This window comes from Heterocephalus glaber, unplaced genomic scaffold, assembly GCF_053883595.1.
Source record: "Heterocephalus glaber isolate CG9 unplaced genomic scaffold, H.glaber_assembly_v1.0 deba00001118, whole genome shotgun sequence".
In the NCBI taxonomy this organism is placed as follows: domain Eukaryota; kingdom Metazoa; phylum Chordata; class Mammalia; order Rodentia; family Bathyergidae; genus Heterocephalus; species Heterocephalus glaber.
The window spans coordinates 2,757,880-2,783,753 of record NW_028258196.1 but is presented as its reverse complement, the minus strand read 5'-3'; the positions used below and the strand labels follow the sequence as shown (position 1 = coordinate 2,783,753).

The 25,874-nt window shown below is 39.0% G+C and overlaps 1 protein-coding gene across 4 annotated transcripts in view; it reads right to left on the bottom strand.

The window, feature by feature from the left end:
• Arid4a (AT-rich interaction domain 4A) overlaps positions 1 to 25,874 on the bottom strand; it is a 74,169-nt gene that overhangs the window by 38,309 nt on the left and 9,986 nt on the right. For all 4 annotated transcript variants that reach the window (XM_004871104.3, XM_004871105.3, XM_021249215.2 and 1 more), the window contains exons 6-11: positions 14,543 to 14,622; positions 14,359 to 14,453; positions 12,357 to 12,489; positions 8,552 to 8,631; positions 7,131 to 7,207; positions 6,577 to 6,743 (exon numbers count right to left, since the gene is read on the bottom strand). In XM_004871104.3, coding sequence (XP_004871161.2) covers positions 6,577 to 6,743; positions 7,131 to 7,207; positions 8,552 to 8,631; positions 12,357 to 12,489; positions 14,359 to 14,453; positions 14,543 to 14,622 — 632 coding nt within the window. The remainder of the gene's footprint in view (positions 1 to 6,576; positions 6,744 to 7,130; positions 7,208 to 8,551; positions 8,632 to 12,356; positions 12,490 to 14,358; positions 14,454 to 14,542; positions 14,623 to 25,874) is intronic.

Sequence of the window (25,874 nt, the reverse complement as noted above, 5' to 3'; positions counted from 1 at the left end):
TATCCCCAGCCAAAAATCGAAATATTTAACAGTGGTATAACACGTTCTGGTGATATACACTGTCACAACACCTTACTGAACTAAAAATAAAATTTAAAAAGGAAATGCTATGTACACCAGTAGTCCCAGCTGTTTGGGAAGCTGAAGCAAGAGGATTTCTTCAGCCCAGGAGTCCAAGGCCAACTTGGGCAGACAAGACACTAAGACTCCTTCTAAAAAAGAAAGAAAGATGATAGAGAGATAGAGAGAGATAGAGTGATACACACAGAGAGAGAGAGGGAGACAGAATTTTAAATCTTAACCTATATGTTTAACTAAAAATAAAAAAACAAAAGCCTGGTAACTCAAGTGATTCATGGGTCAAAAGAATTGTGAAAAATGATCTCAAGTTATCATATGTAAAAAGTGACATTTGACAGCACTGGTGTAAGGGCCAAGAGCCATGACAGCACTCTATTACAGGAATAGATGAGGCTAAATAATATTCAGTATGCTGCTTTTAGAAAGAGACACATTATATTTGTATCACGTTTTAGAAATATTCAATATTCAAATATTCAAAAAAAACCCAAAAACTATATTCTCTTTATATCCTAAGATTACTTTATCCCCAAAGGAATCATACATAGTTCTGGCTCCAAGCAACAACAATAGAAACTACTTTACTCTAATACACAGAACAGACTGCAAGAGGGCAAGCTCAGACCTGGGGGGGAACAGGGCGCCACTGCATTAATCAAGTAAGGAACAATGGCTTGGAACAGGGTTGGCAGACAGTAGAAACCACAGTAGGCCAATCTGAGAGCTACTCAATAGGCCAAAGAGCAAAAGCTGCATGTCTGAAAAACTGGGGGGCAGGGCAAGGGAGGGAAGGATCGAGATGCCTTCCATGCACCTGGACGGAGGGTGCTTCCGTTACCACGAGTTAGGAACAAGGAGGGAAAAGGCAGGTTTGGGAGAAGGGAGGAAGTCCGTGCCGTCCTGTGCATGTTCAGCTTGAGTACTTACCAGACAAGGAAGTCTCATGGGCAGTCTGATATAAATGTCTGCAGCTAAGGAGAGATATCTGTGATACACACACAGATATGGAGCCATTATATCATTTGGTTAGGAAGCAAACAAGGAAAAACATGTAATGTCATGAGAGTCCAGGTGTTTTAAAAAAAAGTTAGAGGTGTGGCGGGTGTGGAATGCTGTAGTCACAGAGATTTGTTTGATTTAGTAGAAACGTTTGTTGGAGGTTACTGGTGACTTTAAGAAAGTTGTCCTGGTTATAGTGAAAGGGCCAGGTGCAGTGTATATAACTAAGCAATCAGGCCAGGAGGGTGGGGTCAACACAAGCAACAACAGAGAGGCTGCCAGAACACTGGTGCAGGGAATGTGGAGTTGTCGGAAGGTAAGAGTAAGCATCTTCTAAAAAGCTCATGTGAAGCCAGGTGTGAGGCACATGCCTGCAGTCCTAGCTACCAGGGTAGCCAAGCCGGGAGAATCACAAGTTTGAGTTCAACCTGGGCAACTTAGCAAGACCCTATCTCAAAATAAAAAAAAAGGGCTGAGGGTGTGGCTAAGTGGTGGAGCATCCCTGGTTCTGATCCCCAGTACTGCTAAAAGGTGGGGCTGGGGGGAGACCCATACTGTGGACAGGAATAGTTTAAACATGCAAAAAAGAAAAGGAGAGTTGACAGTCTCAGATTTCCTGAAAGAAAAAAGGGAATGAGACTCATGGGAGAACGGAAGGATCTGTCTTACAGATGATGACACTGTATCCCCAACCACACAGTGGTCATCGAGGACTAAGACCCCACCCAGCTCAATTTCTGAAGTTGGAGTAAAGCAGAGCTAGGGCTGTTGGTTTAATGGAAGGGATAATGTCTGATAACAGAAGCTGCGAACTGACCAAAGGCCCACTGAAATTTGATAATCATAAAATTTAGTGTTACTGTCCATCCCTGTTATAAACTTACAGAAAATTTCAGGGATCACATAATGTGGTAAGACACTGTTTTACATTTAACAACACCCTTCCTAAAATAAATGATTATGTGACTCTTTTATCATATAGCGTTAATGGAGCTTGGTAATTCTCCCTCATTTGAAAAGTACACACATTTTAATCATCCAGATGAGGTCTGGGTGCTATCAAATCCAAGTGTTCAGTTATCAGTCAACCCTTTTATATGACTACAACTATAAAACATATTAATATAAAGTGTTACTCAAGTACATAAAAATGAAGCTGTATTTATGTGTATGAATGTGCAATCCTTACTAATCTGATTAGATTAATTTGCCAAAATCTCATGCTAACATGGTGAAGAAAGAGTTTGCTTGTAAGTTAACTTGTAAGAATTCAGCAAGTCGGCCAGGGATTTAGCCCAGCGGTTCCGCAGCCTGCCTCGAAAGTGCTAGGTCCCCGAGTTTGATCCCCTGTACCAGAAAAAAAATGCTATAGTATTCAGCAAGGGATGGCCTAGGGGCAGAGCTCAGTGCTAAAGCACTTGCCTAGATGTGCAGGGCCCTGGGTTAAATCCCCAGCAATGCAAAAGCGGAAGAAAAAAGAAAGTAAGTTGTTATATTTGAGTTTAAGTTAAGGTCTCAATTGTTTATTGAAGGTTGACTTTTCAGGATCTGCACAGAAACTTGACTGGCAGTTGAAGTTATCAGATATAACTAAAAGATTTACACTACATTTGAAATCCTCTTTAAATTTTATTGATTTAGCATGGTTTTCCTGCGTTATCAACTATCTTCTATAGGTTTTATGCCCAAAGTGATCTTGAATGATCACTAACCACTGCCTTTACAATCTATGAAAAAGGCACAGATTAATAAGCAAAAATAACACTTGATTTAACATCAAAAACCAGAGTTTTGCTATGTAGTTCAGGCTGGCCTCAAACTCCCAAAGATCCTCCTGCCTCAGCCTCCTGAGTGCTGGGATTACAAATGTGTGCAACCATGCCTAATATACATGTTTCTATGAATTTAAAAAGTCAAACACTAATGATTTTTATAATAGTAAAATATAATCTTAGGCATCAAGTTTAACAGTGATTCTCTAGGAAATCTGTAAGAGTAGAAAAATAAGTGTCATTACTTCTACATTAAAAGGAGCAGTTTTTGTAAAAATTTCACTAAACCTAACTTTCATTACTAAATATGAAATGATAAAAGAGGCTTTTTTTTTGGCACTGGGGATTGAACTCGGGTCCTTGCGCTTGTGGGTCAGGTGGTGGAACCACTGAGCTAAATCCCAGGCCCAAGAGATTTTTTTAAAGTACTCAATACATAAGTCTACTTATAGTAAAACATAAAGATTTAAAAAGCTAAGACCAGTCAAATTCCTCTTAATGGTCAATCTAATCATTCATTTATTTAAAAAAACCTCTATATTTATCCAAAGTAAATACAAGAAATAAAAGAATAATTAATATCATTACTTGTGTTTACCTGGCATTTTCAATTAAAAAAATGCAGTAATACCTTTCCTAATATAAACTTTTCATAACTGAGACATTGAAGTAATACCATAAATATATTCTCCAGGGCTTTTTTCAACATAAGTATCAATGAGTCAAAATTTAAAGTAATCAAATAGATAAGGCCTACTTTCTGTCAGCTCCTCATGTCTTTTCCCAAGCCGTAAGAGTGTGAGATGTATTTTTTGCACTTGTATCCTGAACAAATGCTTCAGAATTCAAGATAATATTAAATAAATTTAAAAAGAAAAAGATGCTACTCCAAGAAAAGCTGTGGCGTCTCTAATCTCCTTGTTACTTTTAGGTTAGCACATCCCAAGCATCAGATGGAATTACCACTGCAGAGATGTCTAACACTTGTATGATCCTACTGCACGGAACTGCCTGATGTACTACACACGTCAAAGTCAGGCTGCAGTATTTTCATAATGGCTCAGAGAATATTATAAAAGGTCATTTTGATCACTGTACACCAACAATGAATCTTCCTGAAACTGCTGTCGTCATTACGTTTTGGGAAGACTTGGGATCTGTAAAGTAACACAACAGCTGAGCCTCACTTTTGTGGCAAAGGCCCATAATGACTAAGCCAGGTAGGCCCCGGCTTATCAGATTACTCATTTCATGCTATATTCATTTTTACCTCTTTGTTGTACATAGATTAAAATGTTTTTCAGTTTATCAATATGTTAGTTTTTTTAAAAATTACTGATCAAAACAAGTTAGAATGATTCAGCAACTAAATCTTAAATCCAAGAGCAAGAAATGCAGCTGATTCTTTTTAAGGAAACCTACTTGTATGGCCAGAGGAAAGGAGGAATTAGTTTGTATCAAGGAATTCAATAAAGCAAATGCTATGAAACTGGCCATGTGAAAAATAAATTAAAATAATCATGTAAACCAGTGTTTACATTCTGTAATGTTTACTGTTATTTTTCAGTAGATGAAAAGCACCCTGATCCACTTAATTTTAACAAGATCATAATTTAAGTGTTATATTTTTAGACAACAATATCCTTATGTCTTTACCCTTTAAAATTTCTTTACTATTTCCTACAAACAATAGGTAACAGAGCTTTGCCTCTGCTCTTCATTCTGTTTTCATTAACGTTTACTCACAGCTTGAATAAAACACTGTAATATTATAAAATTAATCACTATTAATAGGAGCACTATTTACTGTTTTATAGCCACACTCTGCAACTTCCTACAAAGCTCTTTTCACCTTCTTTGTTTAAAATTTCAGGGTTTGGAGAGGGTAGGGAAATGCATTCTGCAAGGGACACCAATTAAAAGTATTAGCAAAATTAAACAGATTAATGTTTTCAATATTTGGTAATATAAGGTTCTAACTAATGCTAATTTAAAGAACAAGCGCTAAACCACAGAATACAACAGTTCAGACCCTGAAAAATGTGGCCTATTTGCCTTGAAAATACATAATCTATAAATAAACAGATAAAATACAAAAATCACATTTAATATTCAGCTTTTAAATCCCAAATTTGCCAAACTGTCCTGTTACCATTTTCATTCCAAAATCTATGTCATGTTTAAAAAAAATAGCCTTCCTTCTGATAATCTAAAAATAGATCCCTACTGTCTTTTTTACAAGAAACAATTACACTTGTACAAACCACATCATCAATACCTAAGATTCCTATTCAATCTCACTTTGGCAAACAAAATGGTAACTAAGTACACACACAAAAAAATTCTTACCTATGTGCTGCATTTTCCTTCAAATGCAGAATGGTTAGATTCCCCTTCTACTTAATCAGTACAGGGTCTGGACACTGTTCAGTCTGACTTGCAAATATTTGTTTCCCCTCTTAGGGCATAGCATCCGCAGGGTTCTACAGCACTACTTATATTCTCTTCCACATAAAAATCAGACATTACATGAAAGGAAAAGAAAGACAGCCCATTTCAAAGCATCTGGCAAACCTCCACTGGCAACCTGCCAAGCCTCTGCTAAACCTTCCTGTCTTTCCGAGCATGCTCACTTAAAACCAACAGCACGTTACTATGGCAACTCTGTAGGCAGCCTGTAAGTATGAACCGCCATTCCGATTTCAGAGTGTAAAAAACCAAATACTGCAGGGGAAGTAAAAGGCAAGAAATAGCGTCTACCCCTCACCATATACAAGTATACTTGTGTTTCTTCATAAATTCACATTTGTGTATGTAAAAGAGAAACAAGTATTTTACATTTTCCACCTAAGTATTTTTCACGTTTAAATAGGCTCTCTCTCTCAGTGCATTTTCTTTGTTTTGCCTCAAACCTCTAATCCCCTAAAACCAAAAATATACTGGAAAATTTTTAAATACTGTTGAATAAACGGATAATACTCAAGTAAGCAATTATGTGTATTTCATGGATTATTTATGATTATATTTTAAATGACATGGCAGTATTACAAAGACAACTATCTGCACTTAGAAAATACAACCGAAATCTTTACTGTTTATCAACTGAAATTTGCATCAGGTTTAGATAGGAATTTTTTGCCTTCAGAAAAGGTTTTGAAGCTAAGAGAAACCAGACCTGGGTTCAATCCACTCTCCACTTTTTAGTTGTGTCGCCTTGGGAAAGTTGTTTAACCTTTCTGAATCTCACTTACTTCATCTTTAAAGTAGGATATTAACAGTTCCTTCATATAGTAATGGTTTAAACAAGTAACCCATTCAAAAATACCTAAAAGTTCCATATCCTTCTTCCTGGGTTATTTGGAAAAGACCCTAAACTGATTTATATTTGCTGATTGATGAAAAGCACTTCCCTGTAATTTCATGCTCCTTTTTTGGGGAAGGGGCTGAACCCAGGACCTTGCACACGCGAGGCCAGTGCTGATGAGCTCCATGCTCAGCCCTGTTTGTGACTTCTCCCTACTAAAAATTAATCCTGCTTGACACACTGAGGCAAGAGCCAAAGAAGTGTCCTCAACCTCCAAATCAAAAATGGACTGAAACAAACACTCTCAACAGAGGAAAAATATATGAGGGTTATTATTTGTACTAGAGAGCATTAACATGTTATTTGTACTAGAGAGCATTAACATGTTTCTGTTTGTTATAAACATAAAACTGTACCTACCACCTCCTCTTCTTCCTTTTTGGTTTCCTTTTCCTTTTCTTCATCGTTTTCTTCAGCTGGGCCGTCTTCATCATCACTACTGGACGACTCCAGGATTTCACTTAGATCCATTTTCCAATTGTCAGGAACAACTCTAGCTTTTAAGAAGATACTCGCTTTCTGCAGCTCTAAGAGTGAAAGTATACTTTAGTTGCTGTGGAATTATTAGCACAGAGCTATAGCAAACGTATGACCCTCAAAAGAGTGAGAAGATCCTGAATTCAAATCCAGCTATTACAAAATGATATAGTAAACTGGAACACATCTCATAAGTTACAATGTTGCATAACTGTTAGGGAATGCTGTTAGAAATCGAAATGATAAAACAAAAAAGTTTACAAATTACAAATCAAACATTTTATCTAAACATTTAAAAAAAAACCTGCCATCAAAGAGGAGTAGTTACACCGTTAAACACTTAAAATGGCCTGAGAGAGTAGTAGGTCTTACTTTACTCACTACTGTCCCTAAAGAGCTATGCTATGAAATAATGGATTGGTTTGTCCTTATTTTACCTGGTTTAGCAGAGAGTTCAGATTCCGGCAGATTGAGAATGTCTACTTCTTTAATATCCTTCCTCGCTATAGCATAACTAATTAGAGGGAAGAATAAAAGAGGAGGAAAACCACTTATTAAATAAAAATTAGCACTCAAGTAGTCCATGTTAATCCATTAAACACATGAACCTCAGAACTTAAAAGTTACTTTGCCTATATGCTGTTTTAAAAGTCAAAGACCACACAAATTCAAATTCTTAGAAAAGGGTTAGTGGAACTACAGGGAAAGATACTATCCTAATCCCAAAATTTTACATAGTCAAAGAACATTAAAATTTGAGACCTTCAAATTTGGAGTACTTCATTCTACACAATCCTCCAACAGATAGTTAAGGGGTAATTTCTATCAGCATGATGCTTTCCACACTTGTAGACAATAATGCTTATTTTAATAGTAGTTCAATATTTAACTTTTACTAATTTTAGTTTAAAAAAGCAATTACTTGAAGACAGTATTAAAATCCTTTTACCATTATAAGGTATATCATGGTATTCATTTTTACAGAGAATCATGCCTCAATAAATATATGTTTCCTTTTACTTTTGTGGGGGGAGGGGGATATGTTAGGGATCAAACTTAGATCTTGTATAGGCTTAGACAAGGACTCTTACCACTGGGCCACATCCCAGCCCTAATTTTAAGGTTTTTGTTTGTTTTTCTATATAGCTCAGGCTGGCCTCAAATTAGCAGTGATCCTCCTGCCTCAGCATCCCGAGTGCTGGGCTCACAGGCAAGTGGCACCAGCCCAGCTTTTACTTTTTTTTTTAAACAGAGATAAAGCTGGGAAAGTTTCTGAAAGTCAGGATTTTAATCAGAAAAAAGGCAAGATAATTATTTTCATAATATAATTCTATTAAAAATAAATTCTATAATTCATAATAGAACACATGATAAAAATAAAGAACTCTGTAATTAAAGAAAAATCCAATACCACATTTCATTAAAAAAATAAGCAAACATGGTTTAAACACTATTTTCATGTACTGTTGATAGTTTTTATATAAAGTTTATCAGTACAAAATAGCTTACATTATAAAATGTCAAAGCATGTTAGATATCAACTTCTCAGTTCATAAATTATTAGACTTTTTAAAAAGAAAGTCTTGGTGGAGGAGGTCTATCACTGTGCTTCCTTTTTTTTTTTTGTGGTACCAGGGATCGAACTCAGGACCTTGCACTTTCGAGGCAGGTGCAGCGCTGCTGAGCTAAATCCCGGCCCTACTGTGCTTCTAATTTTACTCCTCCCAGGGCCAGGGATTTAGCTCAGCGGCGCTGCACCTGCCTGGCAAGCACAAGGTCCTGAGTTTGATTCCTGGTACCCCCCCCCCGATGCATTTTTACTCCTCCCATGTAACATTATTAGTAACTCATTACTCACAATTTAGAATCAATAAATGATCGAACTAAACACTGATCCTTTTTCACTGTGATGTCATCATTACAGCTGGGAGAGACCACCTGAAATACAAAACAAAGAACTAGTTGCTTCCTGTTTCCCTTGCTCAGAAAATGAATATATTTTTTAAAAGAGCAATTCTGGATCCTCTAACTTCTCAAGTGGCTTCTTTTTTAAGATAAGCTCTTGTTGGGGCAACCCACTTTCCGGTCCCCCTCTGTCTCTCAGGCAGAAGCTTTCTTCCTCCCAGTAAGATTGTCCTACTCTCAACCTCTGTTGTTCCTAGAATTCATTCTTTGATTTTAGAGAACACCAACTTGCGTTTCAGATATTTAGTAGGTTTGGGAGTTGTATCTCTTCCCCCCATATCATTTTGGAGTTTCCACTGAGATCACTGGTCAGAGGTTCTCCAGGTCATTCATCAACAAAGTCTTGCACGACAATCATGACATTGAGCAACAGTGGCACCAAGAAACGATCATTCCCCTTGAGTCAAAATACTAGTTTTGGAAAACAGCCACCACTTCACGGCATTGATGTACTCAGCTCAGTAGACTAAAGCAACAAGGCAGAGGAAGAGAGACCAATCTGTAGTCTGCATCTCTGGGATAAGAAGTAGGTGAGGAGCAGGCACAGCACATGGAAGACAACCAGCCCCAGGAGCCACAGAGGTCAGTCCAATCTGTCGTGATTACTGCTGGGATGCTGGCAGTGAAGGTGCTGGTGAGACACAGCAGGCTAGGTATCCAGAAAGCCCGCCCTCATAACCCTCAGCAAGCCCTTCCATGCTGTGCTTAGGAGCCAATGGGGAAGCCACAGTGGAGAAAGTGGATTAGCTGGAAAACTGTTGGACTAGAAACAGTGAAGATGAAAACAAAGTGAGGATGAAGAATTAAGAATTAAGAAGCAGTAGGAGTTAGACTCATCAGAACAAAGTGATCATTTGGATTTAGAAGATTAAGGAAAACAGAAGAGCAAAAGACTCCAAGTTTGGGCCAGGCATTTAGCTCAGTGGTTCCGCTGCCTGCCCTGCAAGCAAAAGGACCCAAGTTTGATCCCCAGTACCAAAAAAAAAAAAAAAAAAAAAGACTCCAAGTTTGAAGTACTGAGTGGATAGTGATGCTTCCATTATCTACATATGGAAGACACGGTTTGGAGCCAGTAAATGATGGATCCAAACTCAGTCCTAAGCCTTTTGGCTTCATATCCTCTCTGGCTTTTATTTAAAGAATGCTTTTTGTAAATCCATCACTTGACAATGCCTACGTATTGTTTTTACTTTGGCCCAGGCAAAAGACAATGTTTCTAAATTCACAATAATGTAGTTGCATAATTTCTGGAAACACTAAACACTGCTGAGCAAAACAATATATTTGAAAAGCAAAGGACATCTAAATGATCAGGAATTTGGTCATGCATGAGGATACACTGCAATAGTACTTGGATACTTTGTAAATTTTTATTAGTGAGAATGTGACAAGATCCCAAGATACACTGTTTGGCCCACACAGAATATACAACTTTTAGTAACTCCTACCAAATTTAATATTAATACACATCATTTATTTTCATCTTTGGGTTTTTACTGATTTACTTCCCTTTGTCTCAAATAAAACTGTTTTATGCAGTATACACAGTAGGTAAAATAGGCTGCCCAGATTCTATCCTGACTCTGCCATTTCCCTGCTGTACAGCCTCAGAAAATTACCTGTCTCTCTGCCTCAGTGTGTCATTAGTAAAATGAGGATAGCAACAGCATGTATCTAATAAAAGTCCTGAACAGGATTAAATAGAAAGTGTTTACAAACGGTAAAAAAAAAAAAAAAAAAAAAGATGAGCTCTTGTTGAGAGGCCTAGACTGGCCCTGACTCTCAATCCTCCTGCTTCAGCCTCCCGGGTCCTGCTTCATGTGGTTATTTTATACAAAATAGTTCCTGGCTACTGTGTTCTCTCACGGTAGCCGGTGCTCATCCTGTAGCCTGTACTTATTCTCCTAGTTTTACGCAGCCCGTTTTTTTTCTATCTTTAATAAACACAAAACCTTACTACCACAAAAAAGAAACAATTCCATTATAAATAGCTCCCATTATTTACAAATCACTTGAGAAGAACTCATTTTTTGTTTAGCCTACTGGCTTTCTAGATAACTACTCAGTTACTCTATAAAACGAATGAGATAGACAATAAAATGTGACCACCACTTTAAAAAGATCAGGATTCATTCTAAGCTTAATTGCAGTTTTTGTCCAAAAAAATACAATTTATGAATGTCTGATGTGATGAAAATTTGGCATAGTGTAATTTTTAAAATATACTTAAGTGCAGTGATACCAATAGGCAGGGCACCATATGAAAACTCTGAGGAGGAAGAGTCAACCCAGGTGGCAAAGGGAAGCAGAGTCCTAAGTCTTAAAGAATGAGCAGGGCACAACCCACAGCCTGCTCACCTCACCTGTCAGCTACTCTCATGGCCTCAGATTCATTTTGCTGGCTCCCATCTTCCCGAGAGCAATGGATGCAACATTTCCACTGCGTCATTAACATTCCTAAACACTGAGCTCAGCCATTCTACAAAATCCTCTGCAGTGTGGTTTCCAAATTCCTAGTTCTACCTCAGATGCAAATTATCTTGCAGTCTTATTTCCTATTTCCCTACTCTCATCTAGTAGCCAAATCAAATAGTTAAATTTCCAGCAGAGATGAGAACTACTACCAAGCATTTTTGATTGGTCTCATGAAATAATGTCCATCTCTTCTCATTCTTTCTCCATGTGAGCAAAGAATATTTCTTTATTAACTTGCCTAAGACTTGTCATTTCTAAAGACTCCTTTAAAATCCAGGTGAACACATCCTAACACTTACTCCCTGTCCTAATCCAGTGCCTGCACCAAGTCCCTTTTAATTTATTCAGTAATCTCTAATTATCATGCCATTTCATAGGTGTGTTGGTAAATTTCTGGACAGCAATACAATAAATACCCCAAGTTACGTACTACTCTCTTCTAAGGAACTCACGCACAAAGCCAAAATCACTGCAGATCGTCAGGAATACTAATAATTTGAGGCAAGGTGAAGGCTCAGAAAACTGAAATATGTTACTGCGGGGGCAGTTAAGAAAGAATCTGATTAAAATTCGGAATGTCCACGTACCAACTCCCCACGGTGAATGTAATCGTTATGCACCACAAACACGTACGAGGAAAAATTTAAAAAATTTTTTTTAAAAAAAGAACTGAGTAGAGTTTACAGGAAAAAGAGGAAACAAATGAGGTAGGGATGGCCTCAAATACCCCATCAAAGAGGGTAAAATCAGTAGATTTGTTGAAGGCATATTTTATTGTCTCTTTCTTTATTTTGAGAAGGAATTTACGTTACCCAGGCTGGTCTCTCTCAACTCAGCTTTCAGAGGAGCTGCGGCTGCCGGGCATCTATCACCCCTGACAGGGGCATCTCTGAGAACAGGACTGCCACAATTAAATCAGCCTCTTAAAAAGATTTCTCTTTACAAGTTAGTTCTAGAAATGTAGTGTGAATTTAGTAAAGAAAGCACTCAACAGTGAAGCCAAGGGAACCTGAAACTGTGGAAGGGTGTTGGGCAAGAGGAAAAAGGGGCCTCGGACACACTCTGAAGGGAGAACTGAAGAGCCCAAAACATGAGTGTGAGACAAGGAAAGAAAGGAAGCAACAAGAGCAAAGCACAATTTTGTAGATCGGACTGCTCAATTATTAAATCCATGATAAACAAACATTTTATGTTTGATGAACGATGCAAAGAAGCCTACTTACCAAAGCAGGGTACCATTCAGGCCTCTCAGGTGTAGAAACCACTCTCACAATTTTTCCTAACAACTCATCATTGAGACGTTGCTTATCTTCATCTTCCTCTTCACTACTTTCTTCCTCCTTCTCATCCTCGTTACTGAAAGGCAGGATGGCTAGATCATCATCCGGAACACACCATCACAGTGATGTGAAGTGAACATGTTCAGCCCCAGTCCCTCAGGCAGCCTCTCCACGTCTACCTGAATTGAGGCTATGGAAACCTCCTTGGCCCTGCACGAGTGGTCCTGAGCTGTCAGTGGTAACTGAGTCCACTGCGGCAAATCAGCAAGGACCTGGACTCAAGTTCTCCTGTCATTCACCAGCTGGGACAGAAAAGCCCAATTCCACCACCAATAAATGCTCACTGTGCCAAATATACTTTTCTTTTTTTTTAACAACTCCGCTTCTGTTTTTTAAATGCCAAATAAATTTTCTTTTCTTCTTTTTTTTTGACAATTGCCCTTTTATTTTTTTAATATCAGACACCAAACAATACTTTATCTAACAAGGTATAGAAATATCTCAATGAAACACTTATGAGGGTTTCGATTACTCACCTGAGATAACTAAGGTTTACTCTCAAATGTAAATAGTATTAATTGTAAGACTATACTTTCACAACTAAAATATCTAGCAGGAATGAAAGACTAGGAAATCATTACAGTATTTTGCAATCTTAATAGTACTTATTTAGGCAAGAATTATCAGTAAATGACAAAAATCACTGAAACTGATAAAGAACAAGGTATTTAAATAGCCTCGAAGTATCCCCACCCAAATTATTTATAAGTTACAAAGGGAAAAATGGTAACTAGGATATAATTTTTAGGTTTAGAAACTTAGCAGACACCACTTCCACCAGGTGGAAGGTCACCAATCATGGAACAAACTGGTACCATGCTTACTGATGTTTTTGCACCAAGGACACATTGCTTACATAGTTATTACTATTAAAAATGCACAAGATGAGTTTAATAATGAAATGGCAATCAGACAAACCCAAACCCAAATCAAAGAACAGTCTACAAAACAACTTGCCAGTGTGCTTCAAAACTGTCAGTGCCATAAAAGACAAAAAAGGCTAAAGAACGTTTCCAGATGACAGGAGACTTAAGAACTTTACATAAATGACATGAAGGGCAGGATCTTGGGTCGGATCCGAGGTGCTAGAAAGGCTGTGACTGGGACAACTGGCAAAACTTGAAATAAGGACACGTTAGGTGGCGGAATGCCATCAGAGTTAAACTTTCTGAATTTGATATTCATATTTTGGTAATTTAATGATAAAGGCTCATGATGCTTCTACTTTGTCTCCAATGGTTTAGCAAAATAAAATTATAAATTTTATGTGTGTGCATATATATATATATATATATATACACATATATGAGAATGACAAAGCCAATATGCCAAGAATGTTAAAAATTGGTGAATCTAGATACAGAACACATGGAAGTTCATTGTATCATTCTTGAAAATTTTAACATTTTAAAATGTTTTTACGCAGTTTGGGAGGCTGAGGCAAGAGAAGCCCACCCTGGACAACTTAGTGACTTAAGGAGACCCTCTCTCAACATTAAACAATAAAATAAAAGGGCTGGGGACATGGCTCAGTGCAAAGGCCTCAGGCTCAAGCCGCAGTACCAAAATACATTAAAAAAATTTTTTTAAAGAGAATTAAAAAAGTGAAAAAAATATGCTCACTTAAAATGGAAAATTATTATATTAATAATGGACTTTGCCAGAATAACTTAAAAGTAGCCCTTTAGAAATTGAGTTGCAATAATTCTTGAGTAAAATAATGGCAAGAGTTAAGAGTAGGTCCCCTGAGCATATCATGTCTAACATGAGAATACAAGATGCCATGGAAAGGTTACCCAATCAAACTCAGCTACGCTAGAAAAATATCACCCATTTAGTGTTGTAATAACTATAACTATAATGAGACTATGTATGAAAAACTTACACAGGAAGTGAGGACCTCCTTCCTCTGTTTGTCTTCTTTGCAATTACTGGAGTTCCAAAATGCTCTGGATTTGTTAACGGAAGCTGATCAAGTGTCTGGGTAAGAAACAGATGAACTGAATTTGTATTCTGCTTCTAGATCAGTAGCTACTGTTCAACCCACAAGCCCTGTCCATGTTACTCACCTCACTCTCTGCAAAATGCCTCTCCCCTTTCAGGCAGAGAGAGGTTCGTCTCAGGGTTCTCTCATCACCATCATCAAACACTACAAGAAGGGAAAGGTAACAGAATGTATGCACAAAGAATTTAAAATGTAACCACAAGGAAGGCTATTATTGCTATTTATTTAGAACTTGATATTTCTAAGAATCATTACTTGCCATTTTTCAAAACTTTTAAAAATGTACATACTATAGTTTTTACTCTGTAAACATCAAAGAAACACAGGTTAAATGCCTGCGCCCAAACTGCGTATGTATCCCTATTTGCTTTTGTAGTTTCTATCATTGTGGACCCACCTTCTTAACTCCTTAGCAACTGAGTCAAAGCATCAAAGTTAAATCAACTTTGATCCTAAGAGTGAGTAAAAATCCGCTTTTAAAGAAACCACATATGGTCTTTTCTGAAGAAGATATCAAGTGAGTACCCCTAACTTCCTGAAATTATCCAACTGCTGTTGGCTTTTTTTTTTTTTTGGTACCGGGGATCGAACTCGGGACCTTGCGCTTGCGAGAGCCAGGAGACAGCACCACTGAGCTAAATCCCCAGCCCTAACTGCTGTTAATGTTGCTAAACTACAATACTGCTTTTACTTACTTGTATGATAAAGTAAAAGTACTGGCTGCTAAATTCTAAGGACACAAGTAATTTAGAAATAAAGGTTGAAACAAATATCAGAAAAACAAAGTTTTCTTTTCAAAAAGAGACTTAAAAAGTTATAATCACACAGCAATCTGATTTATGTTTAAATATTTTAAGAAATGGAGGGAGAGTGAGGAATTTAATCATTTGTCACTATTATTTTCTATATAACTATATTATTTTGATAATTTTATAAATTTAATCTTTCAGAATGTACTGATGTTAGTATCTAAGTTACAAGGTTTCAAAATAAATGTCAGAAGACACCTAACTGTTCAAGATTATGAAGAAATAAGACAGAATCTTTACCACAAATACTTAAAATGTATATTAATTTGACAGTCTCTGCACATCTTATGAAAAGAACATATTCAAAGGAAAGCATACGTACAGAAAAATGATTAAGAGCTAATGCTAATTTTCATCATTCTAGACGCTTTGCCATTCTACCAAATAAGTTAATATTCAAAGGAAAATTCTACATTATGTTGATTTAATATCTTAGAATTCTAATCCTGAATTTTTCAGAAAAAGATGTTTCATAAGCAAACATTTTACCTTCAAATCACAACTGTGTTCCTTTTGTGCTTGGGATTGCAAAAGCAACTCATGCATGTTAGGCAAGCACTCGACCACTGAGTACATCATAGCTATTTTTAATGAATAAGTGTTCTAAAGAAAATTAATTATATCAAAGCACTCAGTATGTTCAATATTTATCTACTTCAATCAGTTCTTCATCTTAAAGATATCCAGATTATCTTTTATGCAGGAGACAATGCTGAAGCTCATATTCAAAGCACCATAATGATTCCACAAATGCAGCTGTGCTGTACACTGTTCATGACCCAAAAGCTGATGTCCACAAGCAAACAGAATGATAAACAGTACCAAACACAACATCCTCCAATTGTATCACTGATCTGTACTTCACGCATAGTGCCCAAAGTATGTACATCAAAATGATGATGGGTATGGGGTCATCAAGTATAATAAGCCACTGCTATTTTAAAAATTAAAAATTGTGACATCAGTGGCACAATCCTGTAAACCTAGCACTTTTGAGGCTGAGGCAGGAGGATCGCCACAAGTTCAAGACTAGCCTGGAATTCATAGCAAGATCCTGTCTCAAAAAACAAAAAAGCAAATCATAACATCAGATGAGATCAGGCGTGTTCAGGGTGGTATGGCCGTAGACAATCATAACATCATAAACTAAGCTTAAAATAATTCTTCACGTCAGTAGTTATGTAAGTAATTAAGATTTTACAAGTTTTACAATTTTTCTTAATGCCAACAGTATCAAAGATGACACTGGATCTATGCCATTTAAACTGAGGTAGGAGGACAGAAAATAAAGACCATAACAGCAATCAACACTATTAATTGAACAAAAATCTCAGCCAGGCATGATAGTACACACTTGTAATCCCAGCAATACTGAGAGGCTGAAGTAGGAGGATCACAAGTTTGAGCCCAGCCTGGACAATTTAACAACTTAGCGAGGGCCAGGAATTTAGCTCAGTGGTGCTGCCACCTGCCTCGCAAGTGTGAGGTCCCGAGTTCGATCTCTGGTACCAAAACAAACAAACAAACCAAACAAACAACTTAGTGAGACTCTTTCTCAAAATAAAAAGTAAAATGAGCTGGGGAATTTGTCCAGTGTCAAAGCCCTAGGTTCAATCCCCAGTGTCTGTCACCCCAATCTTTTGCATAGTTATTTTATTATTTATCAACGGCAGCCCTAAACCAAAATGTTCTGATGAAAATTCCAACAAATAAAATTGGGTTTTTGAAGGGAAAAATCCATTTTACTTTAACATACTTTATCATTCATAAAATTACTGTAAAATCCAAAGGGACTTCTGCAAAGGGTCTGATGGGACAAACCTCTCTTTAGTTTTCATACAGGAAGTCCTGCAACTTTAAGTAAAGTGAAACAGCTAAAGACTTTTTGAATCCATAAAACTATATAAATGGATGATTTGAGTATTTTATACATTTGGTGAGCAACGCAACTTTGAAAGACACGGGAAACTCAACAACATCGTATGTTTATCAATTCCGACATCAAGCTTCCCCGCCTAACTCCCATGTTACAAATATCATCAAGAGCTGTGCACACTAAGGAGTGCCTCTAGCATTTTAATAAGAGTGAAGTGATTAGCTGCTGTCTGTAACAGATTTAGCTTTTTAGATCAGACTTATTGTACGGCATGCTAAGAGAAAATAAATGACACCATGAGGACTTAACAATTCCATGAAATGTCAGATACTTGCCAAAATGGCAATTGAATAGATAATTCACCGAATGGCACAGAACTCACAGATGGTGAAAAATAGTATCTCTGTTGTAATAAATTAGCTATAAACACCAAGACCACCAAAACACAGGACAATGGCAAAAGCCAAAACTCTCATGATGACACTATTCATAAGAAACAGACGAAATGAAAAAAAACAGACAATAATTCTTAAGCAAACAAATACACAGATCTTAATCTGTCAGAATTCAAAGAAACACAGAGTAACAAGGATCTTATAAACTACTTAATACAAAAGATCTGCCCATGGACCGGGGATTTAGCTCAGTGGTTCTGCCGCCTGCCTCGCAAGCAACAAGGACCCAAGTTTCATCCCCAGTACCAAAAAAAAACACCAAAAGATCTGTCTGCTACCTTAACATTGATCCATAATGTAGGAATAAATAATAACACACGTAACTGGCAGTCATTTACTGAGCTTCTATCATATTCTAATCCATGCAACAGCCTCTTCAAACTAGCAATTACTACCTTTCACAGATAAAGAAACAGAATCAGAAGGTTAATCAATGAATGACAGTTTAGTTAAGGAAGGACCAAAAGACATAATAAACAGGTATGTAAAAGTATAAATGAATGTACACAAGCCAGGATGGGATAGTGTGCAACAACTAGGTCAATGGTGGCGAACCTATGGCATGCACGCTGTAGCGAGCTGTTTGTATCACTGGAAGCTCTCAAAGGTTTGCCATCACTGTTCCTACTACAGTATACAGTATAGCCTACCTACCTCTGACTATAAGGAAGGAGGAGGAAGTGAAGAATTCAGACAAAAATGAGTATCAATATTGTATCCATGAACAGCAGTTATCATTAACAGAATACTTCACATCCTGCAGTAAAAATCTTTAAAATGTATGTATATCCTACTAGGTAAAAGGATAGTTTTTTTAAAAAAATACTTTTACTTCTTTCGCAAGTAAAAATAATACATATTTATGGCTGTGCATGTTTTGAAATACAGGATGTACACATTGTGGAATGGCTGAATCAAGCTAATTAACACGTGCATTACTTCATATCCTTATCTGTTTTTGTGGTGAGAACACTTACAATCTACTCCCTTACCAATTTTGGAGTATGTGATACATGGTTACTAACTACAGCCATTTGTACAATCAATCTCTTTAATTTATTACTTTCCACTGAAGTTTTACATTGTTTGACCAACATCTTCCCAATCTCTCACCCCTTCGATACCCTTCCATTTCTCTACCAGCCCTGAGAACCACCACTGTATTCTCTTGAGCCAGGCCTTTTAAGATTCCACATGTAAGTGAGATCACATGAGATATTTATCTTTCTGTGCCCAGCTCATTTTACATAGCAGAATGTCCTCTAGGTTCATCTTGGCTGTACCAACTGAAAGGATTTGCTTCTTTCCTTTTCAAGGCTAAAGAGTATCCCATTGTGACTATCCCACGATTTCTTTATCCATTTATCCACTGATGGAATCTTGGGTTGATTTCCCATCTTGGATATTATAAATATGGCTGCACTCAATATGGGAGGGCAAATACCTGTTGAGCATATAGGTTTCATTTTTGCTTTAGATATTTAGCCAGCAGTGGGATTGCTGGATCATACAGAGGTTCTATGTTTAATTTTTTGAAGAACTTCTATTGTTTTCCATAATGGATGTATTAATTGGCATTCTAAACAACATTATGCAAGGGTTCCCTTTCCTCTATATTCTCATGGGCACTCAATATTTTTTGTCTTTTTGATAACAGACATTCAAGACGTGTGAAGTGACATCTACTGTGGTCTTAATTTACATTTCCTTGATGACTAGAATGCCAAGCATTTTGTCCACTCATTCCTGCATCAATTAATGACAGGAATACATTCTGGCTTGCCATGTCAGGTGACTTCCTCAGTGAGAATGTCACATGAGTATTCACACCTGCCGAGTCTAGATTTCTACAGTGTACTACTGCACTGACTGCTACAGGCAACTGCTACACAATGGGAAGCATTTGTGCATTGAAACCTATCAAAACTAGAAAAAGTAGAAACACAGTTTAAAGGATACAAATTGATACATTTGTAGGGGCACTTACTGTACTATGAATGAAACTTGGGGGACAGGAAGTTGCTTGGGTGTGGCAGAGTGGTGAGTGTGAAGGCCTAGGACATTACTGTACAGTGCTGTACATTTGTACACGTGATATATTTAGGCTACACTAAATTTGTATAAAATGTTTTTATCAGCCAGGCATAGTGACGGATGCCTGTAATCTCAGTTCCTTGGGAGGCTGAGGCAGGAAGATTACAAATTGGAGGCCAGCCTGGGCAACTTACCAAAACATTGTCTCAAAATAAAAATTTTTTAAAAGGGCTGGGGGATGTAGTTCAGTCGGAAAGAGCTTCCTAGTATGTTTGAGGCCCTGAATTCAATTCCCAGTTCTAAAAAGAAAAGACAATGTTGGGCCAGGGATGTAGCTCAGCAGCACACAGCACCTGCCCAGAAAGCAAGAGGTCCTGAGTTTGATCCCCAGTACCAAAAAAAAAAAAAGAGACATTGTTTCCCTTTTTCTTCAATAATAAATAAATCTTGGCTTACTATAACTTTTTTATTTCATAAGCTTTTACTTCTTGATTCATGCAATATACCCAACATAAAACATAAACCTATTGTACAATGACAGGAAAACATTTGCTTTATCTATGTTTTTTTCTACATTCAAAAGAAAGTTTTTTAACTTTTTAAACTTTTTTGTTAGAAAGACACTATCACACACATGAGCCTAGGCCTACACAGGGTCAAGACAATCCCCTCTACTCCCGTCCCACCAGAAGGGCTTTCACAGTAATACACAGGGAGTGGGCGCCTTCCATGGTAACAATACTTTCTTCTGGAATATTTCCTCAAAGGAGCTGGGGCTGCTTTACAGTCAGCATTTTTTTTTTTTTTTTTTCTGAGACAGTCTTGCTATGTAGTTTAGGCTGGCCTCAAACTCACTAATGCAGCCGGGGCCGGCCTTGACCTCATGGCGATCCACCTGCCTCAGCCTCCTGAGTGCTGGGATTACAGGCATGTGCCACTATGTCCAGCTTCAGTTAGCATTTCTTTGTAAGTAGGACTGTACACTAAAAAATGATAACTAGTAAACACATAAACCAGTAACACAGTCCTTTACTGCCCCTAATAAGTATTGTGTGCAGCATTAAACATCAATGGGCCCTAACCTTTCTGGCAGCAGGGACCAGTTTCATGGAAAATAATTTCTCCACAGGTGGGGATGGGGGTGCGGGTGGGGCGGGGGATGGTTTCAGGATGATTCAAGTGCACTGCCTTCACTGTATACGTTATTTCCACTATTACTGCATTATAACATATAGTGAAGTAACTGTACATTTCACCGTAATGCAGGATCACTGGGAGCTGCGAGCTTGTTTTCTCTGCAACTAGATGGTCCCATCAAGGAGGGACGGGAAGAATGACCCCTGAAATGTGTTGCTCCTGTCTAGTCCACTCCACAATTGGTTGCTTTCAATGTAGGGAACTGTGTTTCACAAAGACAGGGTGCTGGAAACGAAAGGTTTTTCAGTACTTCTGTGGCCATCTCAGCATAATCTGTCCTGACTTTAATCCAGAATATATGGAGATTGGACATTTCCTCAGACTTTAAAGAATCATCATTTTTGATCCTAAGCACCTGATCCTCTCCTAGCATAGAAAAGTCTGTTCACCTGGCTTATTTACAAATGGGTTACATTTTTCCCTAGTTCAGAAATCTTTTGTGGCTGGGAAGTAATGCTCAAACTCTTCTGAATGCTGAGACAGGTGGTCATGCACCAGCTGGGAGAAAAGAGGTCCCGGCTTAGTCTCTGTCAAAATCTCTGCTCACGTTTGAAACAGGTCAGAAATCCAAACGTTCACTTGCAACACCCAGAAGCCCAGTTTGGCTTTGAATGCAGCTACTTTATCTGCTGATATGAACACAGTTGTCATTTTCCCCTGCAGTGACAGATTAAGTTCAATGAGCAGTTAAATATGTCACACACAAAGTAAGCACGTTTTGTACCCGCTCCATGTTCCTGAAGTTTGCTGCCAGAGAAGACTGCTTTTCTAAAAGAAATCTCTGGAGTAGCTCTCATAGTTAAAGACAAACCCTAGCCAGGGGTCAGGGATTTAGCTCAGTGGGTTCTGGTACCTGCCTCGCAAGTGCAAGGTCCCAAGTTCAATCCCCGGTACCAAAAAAACCCACCAAAAAACAAAAAAACTCTAGCCAAGGATCTACCTTTAGAAACCCATCCTTCTCCTTATATAAGAAATGAGGCATGTGCATCCATCTCACAGAGCTGTGCAGATACGAGTAAAGGACATGTAGTTTAATGTAGTTGATAATTTGAATCATATCCTGCAAAACGTTAAGTCCAGGTGACCTGTTTCGCCTAGCCAGCATTTCTCCATGTCATACACAGTGCACAGACTCCTACTGTGAAGCAACCTCTGACCCAGAAAGCTGTCCAGTTATGGCAGCCACCTTGACTGTGCATATACTGACACAAAATGACGAATTCTATTTTCTAACATGTAACAATTCAAAGACTTGAACAGTTCTCCAACTGTGATGTTGGTCAGCAACAAAAGCACAAATACATCCTCATGCACATCCTCCTGAAAATATATCACACAAAAATAAGCATTGCTGCTCTGTTGCCAACACTAGCAGACTTGTCAACCTGGATTGCCCACCAGTTACTCATTCACGCTTGCCAACAGCTGTGCCTCAGTATCCTCTGATGCTACTTCATCAATCCGTCTAGGTATGACACTAGCCAAAAGAACTTGTGTCACCTTTTCAAATGCAGCCTCTCCTAAATGTTCACAACAGATGTCCTTTGCAGGTGGTAGGACCAACTCTCCACCAACAGTAAAAAGGGCTTCTTAGCTTTAGCAATGCTATCGGCCACTAAAAATGATGGCCTCGGTGCACTTTCATGAAGTGGTGCCCTTCAGTAATTGTTTCTGTACTACATGGTCACATTTTTTTTTTCTTTGAAAAAACAAAGGCTTGCGGTTTTGTTTTTTGTTCTTTTGGGTACCGGGAATGGAACTCGGGACTTTGCGCTTTTGAGGCAGGCGGCAGCACTGAGCTAAATCCCTGGCTGCAGGTTGATGTTTTACCGCAGGGTACTGGGTCTTCACGTAGTGAAACAGTTCTGAAGTTTTCATGGCTTGTTGGATAGTTGAGTACCATATATTATCCAAAGCAGGCTTGGAGAATATTTTTATGATCATATGTTGCAATGAATGCCTTAATTTAAGCAGGAATACTTTCTTTTAAACGCAGCTTTCTTTTTGTTGGCAGCCTCCTCCTGTTTCATCATTGGGCTTTTGCCCCTTTCCAAAGGAGCTCTCGAGAAGTGTTTGCTTTTTGAGTCAGCATGAGAGCTCCCTAAAACTGTGAATGAGACAGGTGCACAGTGCAGGAAGCAGGTGAGAGAGGGACAGAATAACGGGCAGACCATGGTGCCATGAGACGCAGCTTAACCGGAACTTGTCACACACTGGCAGGGTTTTGATCTGAGCCTGCAAGCAACCGATTTGCTGTGGTCTCCGTGCAGTCAAACCCCCCGCTAATGTCCATGTGCATCTGCAGTGCCAGGATCACCTCCTCAGCTCCACCTCGGATCATCAGGCACTGGATCCACAGAAGGAACGCACAATCTAGATTCCCTGCTTACACAGTAGGGTTCCTGCTCCCATTCGAATTCAGTGCCCCTGCTGACCTGACAGGAGGCAGAGCTCAGGTGGTCACAAGAGTGATGGGAGCCGCTGCACATACGGATGAAGTTTCGCTTACTTGTCTGCTGCTCAACTTGCTGTGAAGTCCATTCCTAACAGGCGCAGACCTGGGGGTTGGGAATGCTGCTATACATTAGTGTACACATGATACTTTTATATGACAGGACGTGCAGTAGGTGTGCTTATGCAGCATCAGCACAGCACATGAGTAACGCCTTATATTGCAAAAGCGATGAAGCCACTAGGCAACAGGAACTGTTCAGCTCCATTACCATCCGATTAGACCACCACCACATGTCCGTTACACACATGACCAAAAGGTCACTGTGTGCTGTACCCACGGGGTATCTATATGCATGTCTTCTTTTGAGAAATGTCTATTTAGGTGCTGTGTTAGCTTCCTAGTACTGTAACAAATGCCTGAGATAACCAACTTATAGAGAGAGAAAAAGTGCTTTTGGTCAGTTTTAGGGGTTTCAGCCCCTGATCAGTTGGCCTTGTAGTCAGGCAGCACAGTGCATGGCGGCAGCACATTAAAAACAAATTCACCCCATGGCCAGAATTTGAGGACGTGGAGGAAGGGGCTTGGGTCTCTATGTCCCTTCCAGAGCATGACCGCAGTGACCAGACCACCCACTGGGCCCCAGCTTAAAGGCTTTCCTAGCAACACTGGCCAGCAGTGCCCCGGGCTGTGAACCAAGCCTCACCCACCAGGCTCTGGGGGACACTGTCCAAACCACAGCAGGGCCTGCTCATTTCACTCACCAGGTTATTTGTTTTCTGGCTATTGAGTTGTTTGAATCCTTTACATTTGGGATATTAACTTCTTATCAAAGTCATGGCTTGCAAATATTTCCTCTCATCCTATAGATTATCTTGTTACTGTTTATCCTTGGTGGTGAAGCTCATGCCTCTGTTTTGGCTTTTGTTGACTGTGTTTGTTCATTTTATTATAAAAAATACCTGAAGCTGACAGTTATTTAGCTTACAGCTTTGGAGATGAATCTAAGATCAGGTTCAGCCTCGGATATGGACATAATGACAGAAGGCATCGTGACAGATGCATGTGTGAGACCAAGCACACGGGGAGACAGGAAGCCACACTTCCTGTTATAGAAACCCTCTCAGGGTCCTATTAAAGCTACCTTCTTTACCCCCAACACTGAGGATTAAATCCAGAGCCTTTGTACTGAGGTCCATGCCCAGCCCTACCTACCTACCTACCTACCTACCATTTGAGACAGGGTCTGGCTAAGTCACTAAGTCATCCAGCTGCGCTGGAATTCTGATGCTCCTGTCTCAGCCTTCTAGAGTACTGGATTCTGGGCATGCGCCACCATGCCCTGCTCCTTAATCCCCTGGCTGAGGACAGCACCCTCCCACCGGGCCTCACGTCTTACAGGTTCCCACATCTCACATTCCTACACTAGGACCACACTTTGAACACATGTAACCTTGGGGGACAAATCACCCAAGCCATAGCACTGTGCTTGTGAGTTCATTAAAAACATCCTTGCCCAGGGGAACGTCACGGCACTTTCGAGTCTTAAGTTTCTACCATTTCAGATGGTGTCTGTAGATGGCGCGAGACAAGGCTCTAATTCTATTCTCATATATACGACCATCCAGTCTTCTCACTGTCACTGACTGAAGACGAGACACTGTCACTGACTGAAGACGAGACACTGTCCCTTCCCCAAGTGGATGTTCTTGGCACCTTTGCTGAAATCCACTGACTGTAAATACATGGATTTACCTCTGGGCTCCCTACTCTGTTGCAGTGGTTCATGTGTCTACTTTTACACCAGAACCAGGCTGTTTTAACTACCATAGTTTTGAGGAATATTTTGTAGTCAGCAGTATGTTTCTGGCTTTGTTCTTTTTGCTCAAGATTGCTTTAGTTTCAACAGTTCATAACTGATAGAATCATGTATGATACCTACATAGGTACCTCAGCAGCTAAGGTCAAAAACTTCAGGGCCAGGGATTTAGCTCAGTGATGCTGCACCTGCCTCATAAGTGCAAGGTCCTGAGTTCAATCCCCAGTACCGGAAACAAAACAAAACAAAACAAAATTTGTCATAAGGGGGTCTGACCAAAAGAAAAGCCTTCTAATTAGGCCTGTGGTACATCCTACAAAATTCAGTCGATTCACCGACTGAATCTAAATTTCCTCTATAAAATACTCTATTTATCAACCCTTCATGTAATCAGATATAATAAATTTTCATAATAATTACAAGGCACAAAGTGTGTTATGGTTTGGGTCTAGATGTCCCCTCAAAGCCTCATGTGGTCAGAGGTGGCTGAATCTAGAGTGTGTGATGCTGGGATTAAGGGCATGTGATTACTAAACCAGTACCCTGATTGGTTTGGCACTGCCCTAATCCCAGTAGTCTGGTTAAGATAAAAGGGGCAGAAAGACACTGAAAGTCTCTTGTTGCTCTTCTACCTTTGGTATGTCATGGACTGCTGTCCCTCTGCCACCCTGCCTAGGAGCCAGCCAATTATGGACTGAAACCTCTATGAACTGTAAGCGAAATAAACCTTTCCACTTTTAACTCTGGGTGCCGG